The sequence below is a fragment of the Ctenocephalides felis genome, unplaced genomic scaffold, assembly GCF_003426905.1.
Source record: "Ctenocephalides felis isolate EL2017-DRISC unplaced genomic scaffold, ASM342690v1 CF-g0.4_SCAFFOLD_03572, whole genome shotgun sequence".
NCBI classification, from domain to species: Eukaryota; Metazoa; Arthropoda; class Insecta; order Siphonaptera; family Pulicidae; genus Ctenocephalides; species Ctenocephalides felis.
Genome location: NW_020539726.1, coordinates 25,329,304 through 25,349,241, shown reverse-complemented (window position 1 = coordinate 25,349,241; position 19,938 = coordinate 25,329,304). Strand labels below are relative to the sequence as shown.

Below are 19,938 nucleotides of genomic sequence, written 5' to 3'. Positions count from 1 at the left end.
GTTTTCAAATATATTATTATAAATACTGTAACTTTCAATATTCTATTTTATAGACAAAATATATAAGCTCATAAATTGGACGATGACGTTTATATAAAATAAATATAAAGTAAATAAAAAAAACTTAATGAAGCGGAGTTACACTTTTCTAAAAATTATATAAACTGAATTAATGTTAAAATTACTTATTCCAAGTGAGCTTTAGAATTTAAATTAAAAAAATATATTTTTTTTTGCTTTTTGTCAATACAAGTGTAAGGTTTTTCAATCATTCAAATCGGATGCTTCGTTCCCTCAAAAACTACCAATTTTTGCACATTTAGCCCTATATCGTCTGCACCTTTCTTCGGCAAAAATAATCACTATTTCTCTTCATCATTACGATCTAAACGTTTTTTGAATCATTCAAATCGGATGATCTGTTCTCTCAAAACTTATTTCTATTTCTGCACTCTATGCTTCGTATCTCCGAACGGGCTGGATCTGTCCTTGCCAAAAACTAATCACACGTCTCTCCTAAAAACTAACAGTAAGAATCGAATGATTTTTTACTATTTCAAATCGATTGATCCGTGCCCGAAATGGATGACAAAAAATTGTGGACACACACACGCACACATGCTTCCATTTTTTCTAAGGTATGCCAAAATGTTCAGAAACCTCTGGAACATAAAGTTTCCATATCGTTGGAAAATTTCTCACGCTTTTCATCCCTGAATCGACTTGGAGTTTAACTTAACTCATAGGCCTGTCTAGAGTGGCAGTAGTGATTAAAATTGATGGGCATTATAACCGTTATAAGTCATCAACGTTTCATTATGTATTCGCAAACATGTCTTTTCAATGTACAAAATTGATGACTCCTGTAAGAACAATAATTGCAGAAAAAATTACGTTCTTTTCCACATTCAAACGTAAATGTCTTTTCAGAGACGTGTGTGCTGCATAAGACTTGTTACATTTTTCACAAACATGATTTTGATAATTCGGGTTTAAGATTCCTTTTGTAGTCATATTGAACTGTTCATAGACAAAATCGGTAGAGCTACCTGAAACAAAAATATTTGTAATATTAGTTTTTAGTGGATATCGATCAACTTGTTACCTGAAACACACTGAATAAACAGGTAACAAATATCATATATATGTATGCAACTGTAGTGAACAAATATTTATTTGTAATAATTTATTTCAATAAATTGTAAATAACATAATATATAAGAATATGTATTAACTAAACTTACTGTAAATTGTAAAGATATTTTAATATTAAATAAAAACATATTAGCGAATCGTACCTACCTTTTGTTTTCAATATATTACCAAAAAATATTATATATATATGAGATTCAATCTTGAAATGTCAGGAATGGGCGGTTATTTTAAAAAAATGAACTTCGAAACACTGTTTAAAACTACTTGATAATTCTCAGCGAAGAAGTATCATTTCTCTTGTTTATACTATTTTTGTACAATTGTATAGAACATGATTCTGAAAAGCGTCTCTGTGATACGTTCGACTCGTGATTTAAAATTGTAGCAACATCGAAATTGAAACAATAATTCAAGCTTATGATGTGGTCCGTTATCATCGTTTTATTCTAATTTTTATTTTTGGAGTTATTAAATGTTGTTTCAGGCATTTTATTCAATGTTGTCCCATTTCGCCGACATAAGCAGCCTCACAGTTCTTACAGTCAATTTTATAAACAATGTTAGAGGCATGATCTACACTTGTGGGTGATTTTAAATTTGAAAATTCCGAGTCCGATCAATATTACAGACTAAACGCAAATTCGCAAAAGTAAACAGTTTTTTTCAAAACGGGAAAAGATTTTTAATGTATGGAAGACATATAGTGCCAACAAACTTGTTATCTTCTTTTTTCTGGGACACGAGGGAGGGATGATAGTGTTTTGTGTTGAGGGATAGCAATTATTTATTAAAGTTTTATGGATTAAGGATATGTTAAAAATTCAACATTGTTTATCTGAAAGTAGAATAGCATGATCAACTAAATTGATGAAAGTACCAATTTTCATGCTAGTTGGATGATAGGATTGAAAATTAAGATATCTGCCAGACCATGTTGGTTTAATAAAATTTTTATAAATTTTTACAGTTTTTTAATTGATGTATTGCCTGATTGAATCACACATATTTCAACAATATATACATATACAGACTTTATCCTGAGGTAGATTCACTAACATGCAACTCTATAAATTAAACTTATTAATTAATAACAACTATAAAACCATTATAACCCTCTTAAAATATATAATACTAATATTATTTTACATAAAGATAACTAAAATATACGTATTTATTATTTTTTTCCAAAAATACAACAGTTCTTTGTATAAAAATAGGAATAAATACTTATCTAACAATAATTATCAACAATTATCAACGACATCAACAGTTTTTATAGTACCCTTTGATATGTCTCAAAGCATGTCTTTGAAGATTGATTTTTTGATGACTTTTATAAGGACACATGGAGCAAAAGAATTGTGGATCTTTTCCACATTCCAGTCTTAAATGTTTTTGTAAACTTTCTCTGTGTCTGTAGACTTTTTGGCACTTTGGACACTGCCATTTAGGAACACCGTCTTCCATGGTTGGAACCGTTTTGGAAAATCTTCTCCTTATATTTGGTTGACTAAAGAAAGTTGCCATGTCGACAAAAGCTTGCATATCGCGAAATTTACCTGGAATTAAAATATTTTAATATGTTTTTTTGAAGGTACAAAAATCAGTGAAACTAATAGATATGTGGGATAGAAGGTAGAAGAAATTTTTACAGACATTTCGCTATTTAATGCAAAATAGTATTCGAATCTATGAAAGTGAATGAACAAGCAAATTCAATGATTTTGTATATGTACAATAGAATGTAATAAAATATATGTGCAATATTTATATATTCCACCAATATATTTATAAACTGTTTCTGAAAAATAAGTGATATATTTAACTTTATACAGCTTACATGCTTTTTATGTGTACAATACAAGTTATATACAATAAAATTAAAACCCATGTTCAATGTTACTCTAATAATAAAATAAAATATAAAATATAATTTAGAAGCAAATTAGCAATTGCACATTTATATTTACAGCATTGATAGAACAAAACTTTGAATTTACCAAAATTTTTATCAATATGTTTTGAAAATTTATAAAATCCCAAACAAAAAAATTCATGTGTTATATTTTCTGGCCTATATTTATTTATATACAATTTGCTAAAATACTTATATTTATTATTCATTTTTGAAATAAACCGTGATAGACCAATTACTTATTACAAAAATTATAATAAACCAATTACCAAATAAACTTATTATAATCCATTAAAAATATATGAAAAAATACAAATGAATGAGAAACATCTGTCTAAACTTGGTCAATAAAATTCAAATATATTCGAAATAACTGATTTATCTTCATTATTCTGAAATAGTTCTCAAGAAAATAAAAAAAATATTTACAGTATTTACATATAGGTAATATATGAATAAATATTTCTCTAATTAGTATATTTATAATAAAATCTAATATATTATTTAAAGTATTTTAAATAATTTATTACTAGCCTCTCATAAAACTCTGGAATATCACCGTAAATTTTTATTATAGTGAGTTAACTTATATATGTTTTGTAGTATTAATTATTAGGGGAGACTGGGAACGGTTGTGCCAAGGTACTGTAGTAACAGTCGTCATAATAGCTAAAATATACCGATTTTGAAAAGATAGGGTTCAAAGCAAAAAAATATAAAGTGTTTGTGCGAACAAGTTTCCGTTATTGCATTAACTCCGCATTAAAGCCATACATTAAAATTCTGTAGACCGTATTTCTTTTGAAGAGTCAGAAAAGTTTTTTTTTATTCTATTTCTTTTAATAATAACATGTTCTTGTATACAAATAGATCAACTTTTTTTTAGTTTGCTGAAAGTTGAACATTAGTATTACCTCCTTACCAAAACTAATCGACGTCCCACAAATTAATTTCCTTAATACAAATAAATGTTTTTGAATCATTCAAATCGGCCGATTGTTCACTCAGAACCTGCCATTTTTTGCACTTTTTGCTCCGTATCTCAAAACGACTAGACCTGCCTTCGCCAAAATAATCGGTTGATCGGTGTTCCCGATATCGCCGATAAAAATTTGTATCCGCACACACGCAAACACACAAACAATCACTTTTTTTCTAAGGTATGTCAAAATATTCAGAAACCATTGAAACGTAAAGATATATAACATTTTCATTTCGATTTTTATGTTTTGAAATTATATTTGTTTTAAATAGGATTAAAACATTTAGTAATAATATCTACTACTGATGATGACTTATGCAAGAAGAGAAATGCAGAGAACTGAAAGTCGAAGCACAGAACCAGAAGAGCAGGAAGTACAAGTTAGGAAAGGAAAATCATAAAAACAAATATAAAGTGATTAATGGTCATTAATTAATGGTAATAAAACGGTAATGGAAATAATAAACAAGGGAGGGGAGGAAAATCATAGATTTGTGGTGCTCTCACACCATGGACCTGCCTTCGAGCAAACTACTATTATTATTATTATTACTAATATTCAACAACAGTTTAAATCTTAAATTAAATATATTTTTGATGTCTTCTCTCGCAATGCTTCTGCATTGTGATCTTTTGATGACTCCTATAGGCACACATTGGGCATTTAAATAGTTTTTCTTTTCCACATTCAAATTTCAAATGTCTCTGAAGAGTCCTTTTATGCCTATAAAATCTGTTGCAATTCGAACAACAAAAACTTGTCGGTGAAATATAGAGATTGTTTGGATCGTTAATATCGTAGAATTGACTATTCTGATCGTACCCAGTATTTTCATAGAAGCTGTCACCTGAAAATAATAATAAAATGTTAATGATAAAGTAGTAATTAATATATATTTTAACCGAAAAGATATAGTATACACTAAATATACCTGATGCGTTTCGTGTAATAAGTTTTATTTAACTTATGATCGATCAAATTAAAATAAATACTATAAATATAATACATAATAATACATAATAATAGTATAATGCTAAAATATACGCTAACTCTTTGAATTTTAAGTTTAGTCTTTAGTTTAACAATATTATTATTATTAAGTAATGGGAAAATTAATACTAACAAGGCAATATAAGTATACTTAATCATTCAAACTACATAATTTTTTATGCTTAATAATTTTTTGTTGAATTATTATTATAACAAAGATATATAAGATATTCTATTATATTTCTGATTTTGTTATAGAAAAAAAAATTTTTTTAAGATCATTTTATGACAGCACAAAATGATAGTCTGATGGTATTAGTCTAATGTTCATTATATCATAAAATATCTGAAGACATCAGATAGTGCAAAGCGGGGCACAAAGGTCCAATTTGTCCTTGAGCAATTATATTGTGAAAACTAATTATATCACAATAAATAACACATATCAAACAAACAACTGTCTGACTATGCTCAGTAAAACTTCTGACTAATTCATTAGTCTACATTCTTTGTAGAAAAGTGCTATATTTTCTGTTTTTCAAAAATTTGCCACATGGTCCTTTTTACCCTATAGGCGTGGTAAAATGAGACGACTAGGGGGCACCAGATCCAATGTCTTATATTTAATAGTAAGGAAATTTTAAAGAAATTTTACGAAATAATAGCTACATTATTCAACCAATGCAAAATATAAATTTCATGGGTACATTTTTTACAGGATAACTGCATACAACCTTGATCTGGTATTTCGACAGAAATATTCATCAGCATAGTTGGAATAACTATTTATTTAATTTATCTCTTGCAAAATTGCTTTTTTTAACTTAATTTATTTTTTTATTTACTACTTTTTATTGTTTACACCTTTGCCTTGGTAAAGGTTTATTTAGTCCTTTTTACCCCACCCACGTGTCAGCTTTTATAGGTATTATATAAAAAAAACTGTTAAATCTAACTTAAAATTAACAATACATCTTATGAAACAATTGAATAACCTATACTTAAAAATTATATTAAAGTCTCTTAAACTAAACAACAGTGCTCACAACCAAAAAAACTAACAACGAATAAATATACTTATGTTATAGATTTTCAAATCTGGGTTTATATCCCCATAGCAACAGCGTAAGAATCGAGGTGATGGCTGATTATCACCCTTTCCCTCTACTTTCAAATATTGTTGTTAAAAAATTCTTAACGTTATTTATTATTGAGATATCAGTGGTAGACGTTTTCGCCCGCGGACCTTCAAGCCCCGCTCTACCCTTTTATAATATATATTTTTCCATTACTATTTATAAAACGTAATTATGTTTTGCATAAGCATGTTTTTGAAGTCGAACTTTCTGGTAGCACTTATATGAGCACAAACGACAGCAAAACTTCGGTTCTTGTCCGCATTCTAGTTTAACGTGACGATGTAAACTATTACGTATTTTAAATGACTTAGAGCATTTTGGACATTTAAAAAGTTTTCCAGAATTAACTCCTTCAGGATTGTAGATTTGTTTACATGTTGCATAATGTTTGTTCCTTGCGCTTAAATAAGCGTATTGTTTTTTGCAATTTGGGCAAGAGAATACCCATTCTCTAGTATTCTTTTTTTCAGAGTCCATCGATGTAGTATCTGCGTAGAATCGGTTTCCTAAAAATATAGTATAATTAATTACAATTAATGATACGAATATGTGGTCCAAAATTATAAAAAAACCTAAGGCGTAATAAAGTAATTGTAATAAATAAATTCTTACCTAAAACCTCCATGCTGAGCAATAAGACTAAATCAAGCTAGTTGTAATAAAAAATTTATTTGTTACTTTATTATACAAATTACAACACATAGAAATATTTTTTCATAAAAAATATATTAAAATACCAGTCGAGAGGCTGTCTAAAAAAATACTTTGGAAGTATTATCACAACTCATAGGATTCTTAAGTTCTAATCTGTTAGAAAACTATCAATATTTATTAACAAAGTGTCTCTGACTCAAATATATTATTTCTCATTTATACTATTTTAGGTTGTATCAAAACATATAATTTCATATACATCATACATAGTCCTTATATTACATGGACTGCTAGTCCTCATATGTTTTCCATTGTATAAAGTGTACAAAGATAGAAGTGACTGTGACGTCACTTGCTGAACGAGCGTTGACGACAATCGTGAAACTATCCCGATTGATTAAATGTCATATGTCAGTAAGTTATTGTAATCGTCCAAAAATCGAAATTGAAAATTTTTACATTTCTTCACGTTTTGATCGTTTCTGAACATTTTGGCATACCTAAAAAATATAGATGTGTGCATGTGTGCATGTATGGATACAACTTTTCGTCCACGTTTCGGGCCCACGGATTAACCGGCTTGAATGATTAAAAAAATATTTGACTCCTATTGATAGAGAAATGTGCTGATTAGTTTTTGGCAAAGGCAGGTCCAGCCGCTTCGGAGATACGGTGTAAAGAGTGCGGAATATAGATATCGAGTTTTTGAGAGAACGGAGCATACGATTTGAATGATCCAAAAACACATTCAATGCATAATGACGAGGAGAACTTGTGATTAGTTTTTGGCAAAGGCAGGCCCATCCGTTTCGTAGATACCATGCAAGATGGTAGTTTTTGAGAGAAATAAGCATCCGATTTAAATGATTCAAAAAGCTTTCTACTTGTGTTGACAAAACGATTGCTTTTAATTTCCAAAAAAAATTTTTGAATATCGAAAATAATTTGAATTTTAATTTTTTTCTAGCTAAAGTTCTAAAGCCTAATGTCATAAACTTTGCAATTCAGTTTATAAAGGTCTTATAAATATTAGACAACGTCCATTTTAAATTCGATTGATTAAGTTTTGTTTATTAAGAGTTAATAAAAAAAAAAAAAAAAAGTTTTCTGTAAACATATATAAGTTATATAATTTGAAAAAAATAATCTATTTGAAAACATTTAATATTCTTTGAATTCTTAAGGTACGATGCCATTCGGCACTAGTTTTCATTGCAATTATACTGAAAAATGATTATTTTATTATGGATATAGTATTATAATTGTTTGTTTCAACCATAAATTAGAAAAATTACAGAAAACCAAACACAGAATACATAGTTTTTTTGATGCTGGCATTTTAATTGACAATGGAATTTTTTATGGAAAATCGTACTAAGTTAATATTGTTGTTTTTATCTCTTTTTTATCTAAGTATTCTACACTTGCTAGTATATATTCATTTGTATATCTATTCATCTATCCATTAGTTTGCAGCTAGTTTTAATAATATAATGGCAATTGAGATGACTGATAATTTTGTAAGAAATAATATTAATAATATTTATCATAATAGTTAATGTAATTCAAATATTATTTGTGATAGTTTTATTTCAAAAATATAATTATTTCACAACAATTTCAAACACAAATTTTTATTTTAGGTTAGGCACGTGACATATAACATATAACATTTAATCAATCGGGAAAGTTCAACGATTGTCGGCAACGCTCGTTCAGCAATTGACGTCACAGACCCCTTCTATCTTTATGCACTTATTTTGCGCTAGACTAACAGTCCATGTAGTTATAATATCTATGATACCATATCATCGTATTTATAACATTAACCTTGTTTGCTATTAATAATACGTATGATCTGTGCATTTAACTATGCTTAGTCAACATGTGTCTTTTCAAATTGTATTTCAAAATAGTTCTATAGTCGCATTTTTCACATTTATTCGATGCTGGTTTTCCACACTGATATCGTTGATGGTTCCAAAAACTTCTGGACGAAGAAAATTTTCCCAGACAACGAGAACAAGTATGAAGCTTTTTTAATTCAGATCTTTGATGTTGTTGATGGTTCCAAAAATCAGATTCAGCACCAAATCCTGATCCATAGTTATATGTCTCATCTGAATAGTGACCAAAAAACTGGTTATTTGGATCAGACTGATCACTATAGGTAACTAAAATGAGAAAAAAATTAAAATGGTTAGTAATTATATGCATAGAAATGCATTTTTGAATACAATAAAATGAATTTAATAAAATTAACCCTTTCCACTCGCTGATTGCGAAATTCATATGTATTTTACCGCTGGAGGGGCGGCATCCGAGTGGAAAAGGTTAATAAAATGATACATATAGAGATGTTAATAAATTGAAAAAACACATTAAAATTGAAAATTCTGTACATATTGAGAATAAATATAAAAAATATTTTATCTTTATGCACTTATTTTGCGCTAGACTAACAGTCCATGTAGTTATAATATCTATGATACCATATCATCGTATTTATAACATTAACCTTGTTTGCTATTAATAATACGTATGATCTGTGCCTGGCAGTATCCCTTGTAAATTTGACTTAGATGAAGACTCAGTAATGTCCAAATTATGTTTAGATGAATAATGTCTTTGATAATGAAATTTCTGATAGGATGTATAATCGCATAATGTGCAACGAAATTGAGGCTCCTTTCCGCATTCCAATCGCAGATGATTTGCTATACTTCCAGAATTTTTGTAAGGCTTTCCACATTTCGGGCATTTGTAAAGTCGTTTATTGTCCATAGATTTGCTATTATACATAAGTTTACATTTTTCATAGTGTGTATCTCTGCTAGTGCAATATGTGTAACTTTTCCCACAGAGAGGACAAGAGTAAAAACTTTCCATTTCTGGTATTTGGTCCTGAGCTTTGCCAATGGAAGAAAAAGATTTTTTGGACGCGTAGAATTTTCCTGGAAAAAAGAGAAAAAGTCAGGAAAATACTATATTCAACTTATGATGAAATTGATATATTAAAAAACAAATTGTTCTGCTCATATATTTTGAAGTCGATGTGCAGTCCTGCATAGAAGATGTTAGTTATCAAATAATTTTATCACAATATTTTTACAAAATATTTAAAAACACTTTATGATGAGAAAGAATTGCTGGATTTTCTTGAATATGGAGAAGACAAAAGTGAAAGCAAGTTTCCAAGAAATAGTTTGGGACTGGTATCGTCAGTTCGAGTATTGTCACTATTTATTCTTCGTCCTCTGTTGAAAATCAATAAGTTCAATAATCATAAAGATAACTTCATATCATTCTTTATTTTAAACCAGTATATACAATTATTCCCATTCAATCAATAACCATTTTATGTCTTAACCAAATGTGTCTTTTAAAATTATGTCTCTTGTAAGATGAATAAGAACATATAGTACAACGAAATGCTGGATATTTTCCACAAACTTCTTTTATATGACGTCTTAAATCTGTGCCATAAGTGTAACACTTATTACAGTTTGGACATTTAGATAATTTTGAAGGTCTTATGAATATTGCTGAATCTTCGACGAAGCTCAGGAATTTTCTGACATCTGAAAAAAAAAATCATCTAAAGTTAGTCCAAGAGTTGATGTGATAACTAGAAATGTGATAAATGAAAATAAAGTAATTACCTTTGGTTTAAATAACTTTTATTGATTTATTTATGAATTATATTTTGTTAACTACTTTTAAACACAAACCACCTTTTACATTTTTGTAATATATATTTATTGGCCAAAAGTATACAAAGAGTATTCTTAAAATTTACAAAAAGTTGTTATAGGAATACGTCACAAAATATTTCATAGGTATACATTTTTTATATGAGTATGCTGCTTTTTAAAAAGGCACAAGAAGAAATTTAATGCCCTTAATTATTATAATTTTTCCAACAGGCCTAGATTCACCTGAAAATATATTACCATCTTTACTTTTAGAGATATCACGATTGATATCATGTTGTCTGAAGTGGATATCGAACCTGGAACCTTTGGTTGAAAAACAAGAGCTCTTACCATTCAGCGACTGGGGAAAACAATAATACAACCATAAAAAAATACAATCAACAATATTTTTTATTGTGAAAATCACTGTACTAAAAGTTATTCAAAATAAAAAATATAAAACAAAAAAATATATAAAATAGAGACAATTTATTGTTTCTAGAGTAAAATTTACAATATTAGTTTTACTCATAAAAGAAAACTTCTGGGTGTGAACTATAAAGCTGTAATAAAATTTAAATATTTATTCTACAAATTTAACAATATTTATTTTAACTATTTATGTAAAGCCCGGTGCACACGACGCCAGTATTTCTTTATACAGGATTTCTGTCAAGTTTTCTGGTAAGGTAAGCAAGAGTTTTGCATCAGATTTTCACTTATTTTATGATTAATAATAATTTTATGCATTTTCAAATAGATTATTATGAATATATACTGTGAATTTCACAAATCATATTTTATATGCCTAAAATGCACTAATGTTTATAAGTGTACAAACAGAGCATTGTATGAAATGTAAACAGTAAATGAGATGATTTAATTTCATATTTCTAAAAATTAAATGAAGTCATAATAATAAAAAGATAATAAAATGCAGAGGTTTAACATAACAGTTAATGATTTTTAAAATCAGTATCTTTATCAGATAATTAATATCGTTATGAAAATATTAAAAAGGTTATGAAAAGTTTAAAATTAATGAACTGCGTTTCCCAAAAACTAAGCATTTTTTCACATCGCTATATATACAAATAGCTATTCACAAAATAAAAACTGAACATTGAAAAGTACACATTGATATTTACGTGACAAATTACGTTATCGGCCACAAAACAGTTCATCCATCGCCGAATAGGACATCCTCTTTTCATAAAATACGGCAAGAAATGTCGAGGACAGAAGTTGTTGTGAAATCAGTTTCCGACGTTGCTAGGCAACGGTTATAGACAGAAATTATGTTAAGGACATTCCCGTTGTGAATAAATAGATTAAACGTGAAATCTGGCTAGCAAGATCGTGAAATATGTCAAGATCGTAAATGAAATAATCATTTACGTGACAAATTACGTTATCAGCCACAAAACAGTTCATCCATCGCCGAATAGGACATGCTCTATTATTCATAAAATACGGCAAGAATTGTCGAGGACAGAAATTGTTGTGAAATCAGTTTGCGACGTTGCTAGGCAACGGTTATAGACAGAAATTATGTTAAGGATATTCCCATCGTGAATAGAGAGATTAAACGTGAAATCTGGCTAGCAAGATCGTGAAATATGTCAGTATCATTTCGTTGCTAGGTAACAAACTGTCCGGCATGCACTAATCATGAAATCTGGCGTCGTGTGCACCGGGCTTAAGATATTTTTATAAATTTTGCGCTTTATCACAAAATCAACAGATGTCAATTTAACTATGCTTTTTTATCATGTGTCTTTTCAAATTTTTTTTCAAAATAGTTCTATAGTCGCATTTTTCACATTTATTCGATGCTGGTTTTCCACACTGATATCGTTGATGGTTCCAAAAACTTCTGGACGAAGAAAATTTTCCCAGACAACGAGAACAAGTATGAAGCTTTTTTAATTCAGATCTCTGATGTTGTTGATGGTTCCAAAAATCAGATTCAGCACCAAATCCTGATCCATAGTTATATGTTTCATTTGAATTGTGAATGTAAAACTGGTTATTTGGATCAGATTGATCATGATAGGAAACTGAAATGAGGAAAAATGTGAAATTGTTAGTAATTGTATACATGAATTTTTTTATGCAATAAAATGAATTTAATGATTTCCACTCGCTAATTGCGAAATTCATATGAATTTTCAATGCATCCGAGTGAAAAGGGTCAATAAAATGGTATATATAGAGATGGTAATAAATGAAAATGATACATTATAATTAAAAATTCTGTACATATTGAGAGAAAATATAAAAAAATATTTTATATAATTATATAAGATAATTAGAAAACATTATATATAGTATATCATATAACTATCGAAATTAAGTATGTAATACAAAAACAATGATAGATATTATTTGAATTCATTTAAGCTGAAATGTACTAAATATATAGATAGATACTAATTATGAATCTAACCTAAAAACATCTGTAAAAACATACTTTTTTGTAATATGGAGTTATGAACCTTGTTTTAATATCGATCTGGTTAAAATAAATTTGAAACACGAATATAATTATGAGTTATTTTAACTTAAATCAATTAATAACTAAAATGACTAAATGAAAAAACAATAGGAAAAAACTTAGAAAAATATATTTCATGAAATTGCATTCTAGCTTGTGAAACTTGTATTTCGAGAATTTTATCTTCTACATAGCACTCTTATTAGTTGTAAATTATAACAAAAGTATTAAACAAACAATATGTTAATATAATTTAATAGGATTGGATTTTGCAAAGATTCGTTAAAAATTAAATAGAAAAAGTTCACCAGAAGAGATAAATTCACTAAATACAGCTCTATGAAATAAAAAATGCTGAATGTCTGCAAATTCTTGTTCAAAATCCACATGTTGATCCTGGTTGTCCAGATTGCTGGTTGCCATCAGCTAGATATTTGAAAAAACGTGTTTTCATCTATGAATATAATTAAATAAATTCCAAAAGCACAATTAATTATAAAGAAAATACAGGATAAAAACTAAAATAACTAAATAATACAAAAATTAATATATTTCACAAAATTGGTTTCTCCCATATAACATATCATTTTGCCTTTGTCATATAATAAATTTTGTCTAATTGCACTATAATATCCAAAATGATAATAATAACTATAAATTTTGGATTGAAGACTTGAGTGCAGTTCGCAAAGATACAATAAAAAATTAAAAAAAAAATCAACAGACTTCTAAATAACTTAGGCCCAGTAAGTCAATTGCACTTAAGAATGTCCACATCATTTCAATCTTGATCTTGATTGACTTGATTATTATTATTAATATTCCGATGATTCAAAACAACTCAATGTTTACTATATACGAGTTTCTTAAAATTCCTCTTAACCCTGCTATTATAATAAAAAAAAGTTACAATTATGTATAGAAAATTTAGGAAATTTTATTTGCGGAGGGCTATAATAGGTACCTGGTAAAGCACCTTGGACAATCCAAAAAAGTTCTTGGTATATTCGGATATTCAGAATTAATATAAAACTCCTGCCTGCATTTTTTGCACATCAATTTTATCTGGTACTTCTTTTTCTTTATGTTAAGAATTGGAATATTATTTAATAAAATCGGAGGATTGGGAACAGGTATTGAAGTTGAAGACTGGAAATGGTTACAGGGATCTAAAAAGAAAATTATAAAATATCTTAGGATAATAATTATAAAATATGTATATAAATTAAATATGCATAACATCATATTATGAAGAGCATTATGTTACACACATTTAATGGACACCAGAATAAGGAGAGTAATTATTAAAACTTTGAGAATAATCAATTTATTGATATTTCATTTCTTTTAAATAACATATATAAATTCATTAGATGTTGTATAAAATATATTTTTAAATCTACTTTCTAGAGAACTTATTATCTAAAACAATTATCTTAATACAATTTTTAACTGTATTTCAAAATAGCTTAAATTATATTTTAATTACTATTAAAGAAGAATTAATAACAAAAAATTATAACATTTGGCAAAAAGTGACAAACATATTAAAAAAAATCAAATATCACATATTGTTTTATAGGCATTGGTTTTTTGATAAATATTATATTTTTTATGTTTTGGTTATATAAATTTTTATCACATTTTAAATTTTTTACATTAATAAAGTGATGTAATTAATTTAATATATTCCCTGAAACAATACTATTAATATGACTAGAAATGTAATAAAACATTTATAATATTGTGATTAAAATTTATTCGAGACTGTCTATTTTTGAATGCAAATGTGCAATTTGAATGATCTGTTTCTGAATGTGTAATGAATCTGTTTTTGAATATAAATTTGCATACTTCCTAAATATTTGTAAAAATATGCAAATTCATCATCTTTCATTTTTTTACATATCTTTGGCCCAGTAAGGTTTTATTGATAATAAAACCTATATCTATAACATTTCGAAAATTTTGTCAACTTTATAGTTCATTTCTTGGATGTAAATTAAAATAAAACTATTGAACAGTAATAACCAAATAAAGTTAACAGTATTTAATAAAAGTGGAATGTTGTAAGGATTCAATAAAAATTAAATAATAAATAATTCATCAAATGAGGCACATTCAAAAAATTAGTTCCAAGAAGTAAATGCTGAAGGTCAACATCATTGTCATTTTAATCTTGGTTGTTTAGATGGCTGACTCGATGGCATGATGTTTCCTGATGTTTCCTGGTGTCTCCAAATAATACTATCTTTTTTTTAAATGTCTGTTAAAATTCACTTATTCCTGCTATTTGAATAAATCATTGATATGTTGTAAAGGTACAACTTTTACAACATATCACTGTTATTATTTCGTCTATCTGCAGAAGCACGCTCCAAGGAGCAGGTTGGGCAATGGAAACATCTTCTTAGTACATTTGGATTTTCAGAATAAATATAAAACTCCTTTCCGCATTTTATGCACATTAATTTTATCTGGTACTTCTTTGTCCTTGTATTACGAACTGAAATTTTTTTGAATAAAGTCGTCGGATTGGGAATAGATATTGCAACTCTAGACGGTAAATAGCTATATGGATCTGGAAAAAAAATTAAATATGTTATTATATATTAAACTTGATTTCTACTAAATACTGCATTTTCATACATAAATTTGATATACATACGATGGCACTTCACTATGGAAGAGCATTAAATTATACAAACTTGATGCACACCACTGATACTAAAGAACTGATAAATCATTAGTATTTAAATTTTTTTAAAGAATGATAAAATTAGTTCAACATTTTAGCTATAAAAACAATGATAAAATGTTAATCTGATTTCATCGTCATTGTTTGTGAAAAGTAAAGCCTAATGATTCATCAGTTCTACAACAACAATAATACAAACTGGCTGCTAGTGGTGTTTTGCCTTACAGCAAGTTGCATGAACTTCCCAAAAATTAGATATTTAGATGAAATTTCAAATTCTTTATTTGAAAAATAAAATTTTACACTTTTTTAAAAATTACAAAGAAACGGCTCTGCCGATCGCCGCACAAAACTGAGAAAAATTAGTCCTCATCGAGATACATCGAATGGCTTTTAAATTTTTGAAATCGGTTCAGGCGTTTTCAAAAAAACTTGACAAAGGTCAAAAATCGGCTCACACACACACACACATATTTTTCCAAATTTTGGTCTCATTCGATTCAGAATGTCTTGAAACGTCGAGAAACATAAAATTAGCAAATCGGATTTTTTGTTAAAAACAAACTTCTACTTAGGAAAATTAATAATTTATTTATGTATAAAACATTCTTTAATGCGTTTTAATGAGTTATTATTCGTGCTAAAATTAACAAACCATCATTTATAAATTAATGTAACTTCAACAGTTAGTATAAAAAATGCATTTTGATCATATTTCAAAATCGATGTGATAATAAATGTAATAAAATTATTTCAAAACACTATATAATTTCAATTTAATATTGGATACACTTTATACAGCATCTGCTAAACAAAAAATATGTAATTTTCAAATAAATATTCATATTATTGGAATGTGTTTTACATATTACACAACAAATTTGGAGAATTTCGAGTAGGGAAATTAGTAATTATTATACACCATATTTGTAATGATATAAATAAGTATTGCCCAACAAAAAGTTTTAATTTTGCTTTAAAAAGCCTATTAGTAAAACATCATATAATGCAATTGAACAGACATTAATTAAACAACTTAACAGTTGCACATGCATCGTTAGTTTACATGATAACAAAAAACAGTAATAAAATACACTTCATTTCATGAACAAAACAACAAAAATTGTTTAAAATTATTTTTAACTGTCTGTCGACTCATGGGCTCAATCTTCTTTATCTAAAGCTGTAAATTCAATCCAACATTCTTCTCAGGATGTTTCCTTAATACATGACCTTTCAAGTTTCCTTTCAATCTGGTCATATATGGACAATATAGACACTTATGATCAAAAGGTTTTCCACATTCATATCTTCGATGATTATAGAAACTTTGGGCTGAAGCATACTCTCTTTTGCACTGAGGGCAAATAAAAATCTTTTCCGGGTCACAAACTTCGCGATGTAATAGATAATTCATTTCAAAAGTAAAAGTTTCCTTGCATTTTTTACATTTGTGTGCTTTATCTTTAAGTTGCTCAAATGTTTCAGCTACCAATGGCGACAAGAGGTTGGTTGTGACTGAAAATAAAAAATAGTCATTATGAGTAACAGAAATATATTTTATCAACCTACAAAAATTTTGATAATTTGAAGTAAAGAAGTAAAAGAAATGAAGAAACATGGATATCATGCACATTTTTCATATTGAATAATATTCAAAAAATTATAGTTTTTAAATAATAAAAATCATAATTTTTAACTACTAAATAAAGCATAACTAATAAAATACATGTTATATATTATTTTTTATTATACAATAATTTTCGATATCAATTTATATTCACTACGATTTTAATTCAAAGCTGTAATTAATATTAAAGTATGTACACTATACATGTAGTTTAAATACTATGATTTCAGGAATAATTAAAATAGCACTCTTAAATAACATTTTTTTGATATTTTATAATTTTATACAAAAGTAAAATCACAAGTATAAACATCCTATATTCTATCAGTGAAAATATAAACTACAAAATAATGTTTAAAAATATTATTAAAAAACTACATAAATAAAAATTAATATCTATTGAATAATTCAAAAATAGTGATTTTGAATGTCTATAATTATTATATTTGCATTTTTTATATAGTGTAAAATGGATAAATTATTAAAAAAAACAAGTAATCATACTAAATATAATTAGAGATCTTATTCATATCATAATCTATACATTTTTATTTATCTTTTGCAATATTAGTATTGTTTGTTTATGTTCTAATCAAGATCATGTTCTTGATAGAAAACCTTGCAATAATATTTTTATTTAGTTTCTTCTGTTTTTTTATTAAAACTGAATTCCTTGTTCGAGGATTAACATATTATACAGGGTGTCCCAGATCTTGATGTGAAGTCGAAACAGAGTGATAGTTTGAACTATCTTGAAAAAAAATAGAAAAATGAATTATCTAGCATTGTTTGGAAATAATGAGATTTTGAGTGAAACCTAGAGCTTTGATGAAATTTTGATCATTTTTCGGTTATTGTGGTTAATTTTTATTAATTTGGTTCATTTAAACTTTGGGGCCGTAACCTTCAAGATTACGAGTAAAAAAAACACAATTGCCTCAAATTTTAAGGAAATAAGTCTTTTTGTTGAACTATAAATTTAACATTTTTACAATTTGTAGACTTAGAAAGGGCCTTCTTTAAAAAAAAGTACTAAAATGTGTAAGAAAGTTTAATAGAAAGTTGGCGCATTTAATCTGGATTGTAAAATGGTAAAATACTTAAAAATTTAGTATTGAAAAATTTCGAGTAAAAAATAAAAAATCGAAAAATGACATGGTTTTTGCTAGTGCATTTTAATAACATTCAGTTCAAAAGTTTGTCGAACGCGCAACCTCAAATAACCAGATTTAAAATTTAAAATTTATAGTTCAACAGAAATCTTAATTTTTGAAAATATGGGGCAATTGCGTTTTTTTACTGTTATCTTAGAAGTTTTATTCACGGTTGCGGTTCCAAAGCTTAAATGAACAAAATTAATAAAAGTTAACCACAATAACCAAAAAAGTGCCATATTTGCATCAAAGCTCTAGGTTTCACTTAAGAACTCATAATTTACAAACAACGTGAGATTAATATTTTTCTAATTTTTTTTTCAGGACATGTAAGTTAATACTATCACCCCAATTCGGCTTGACGGCAAGATCTGGGACACTCTGTATATATCTATATATATAAGAAAATCTAAAATTATTTATAAACTATTGTACTATAATTCACTCTGTTCTTACAATATCTACAAATATGAATCATCCAAACAGTCTACAATTAAAGTCCCAATTATGGTTCAACTTCAATGTATGAGCCCTCTTAAAGTGTATAGAAAAAGCATGTTCGTATGAGTAATATAAGAACATCTTGGACAAGAAAAAGTTTCATTAGTCTGGGCATTCGGAGACATACAGGTGATAGTGGTATAACAAGGTGCGGGTTGGTGGCCCGAAAGTTCCGACCTCAGCTTGGCCACTTCGATGATCTCGTTGCCGCAGAAAGACAATTGACGCGGGTTGCCGCTGATTTTCTTCATATTGGTATAAACTTGATTTTTGGCGCTGTTGACTTCTTTGACAACCTGAGATGTATTGTCATCGCAGTTTAATATTAGATGTTGCAAGATTTCCACTGTTTACGAGTGTTTTCCTGAAGCTCTTCTTCTTTTTCTTCGGAGTTGTGATCGAAACCACCATCTGGAAAAGAAAGGGTAGTTAGTTGGATCGAAATTGGTATACATGGGATAAACTAATATTAATTTTTTATGCAATTATATTTACTTTAAATATTATATATATATATATATATATATATATTATAGAATATACCTTCATTGGGGGCCAAGATCTATAATAAGCTACCTGATGGATGGAGATGCAAACAAAATCATTTACTAAATAATTCCTATTATTTTATAATACATTTTAGAATAATTATGCATTATAAATGACCTAAATTGTAACTATATAATTTTAATAAATTTTATTCTATTTATTCTATTCTATTCTATTTTATTTTATTTTATTCTATTCTATTCTAATCTATTTTATTCTATTTATTGTTTTCTATTCTATTCTATTCTATTCTATTCTATTCTATGCTATTCTATTTTGTTTTATTCTATATATGGAGCCATGGAATAAGGCTCACACTCGTGTGGAAGAGTTCAAGCTCCCTCTGGCAACCTGATATCGGGCAGCAACAATGTCCAT

General features: G+C 27.6%; 2 protein-coding genes across 2 annotated transcripts; both read right to left on the bottom strand.

The window, feature by feature from the left end:
• Positions 1-2,418: 2,418 nt before the first annotated feature.
• On the bottom strand, positions 2,419-6,807 carry LOC113388298 (zinc finger protein 665-like). The gene is made up of 3 exons (XM_026625695.1): positions 6,795-6,807; positions 6,476-6,688; positions 2,419-2,714 (listed from the first exon to the last, which is right to left on the bottom strand). Exons 1-3 carry the CDS (start codon positions 6,805-6,807, stop codon positions 2,419-2,421), a joined length of 522 nt encoding a protein of 173 aa, XP_026481480.1.
• A 1,895-nt stretch (positions 6,808-8,702) lies between these two features.
• Positions 8,703-19,938, bottom strand: LOC113388297 (zinc finger protein 227-like). Its single transcript, XM_026625694.1, has 8 exons — positions 19,877-19,938; positions 19,555-19,630; positions 19,366-19,422; positions 19,139-19,307; positions 16,928-17,244; positions 10,790-10,892; positions 9,389-9,790; positions 8,703-9,010 (listed from the first exon to the last, which is right to left on the bottom strand). Exons 1-8 carry the CDS (start codon positions 19,936-19,938, stop codon positions 8,703-8,705), a joined length of 1,494 nt encoding a protein of 497 aa, XP_026481479.1.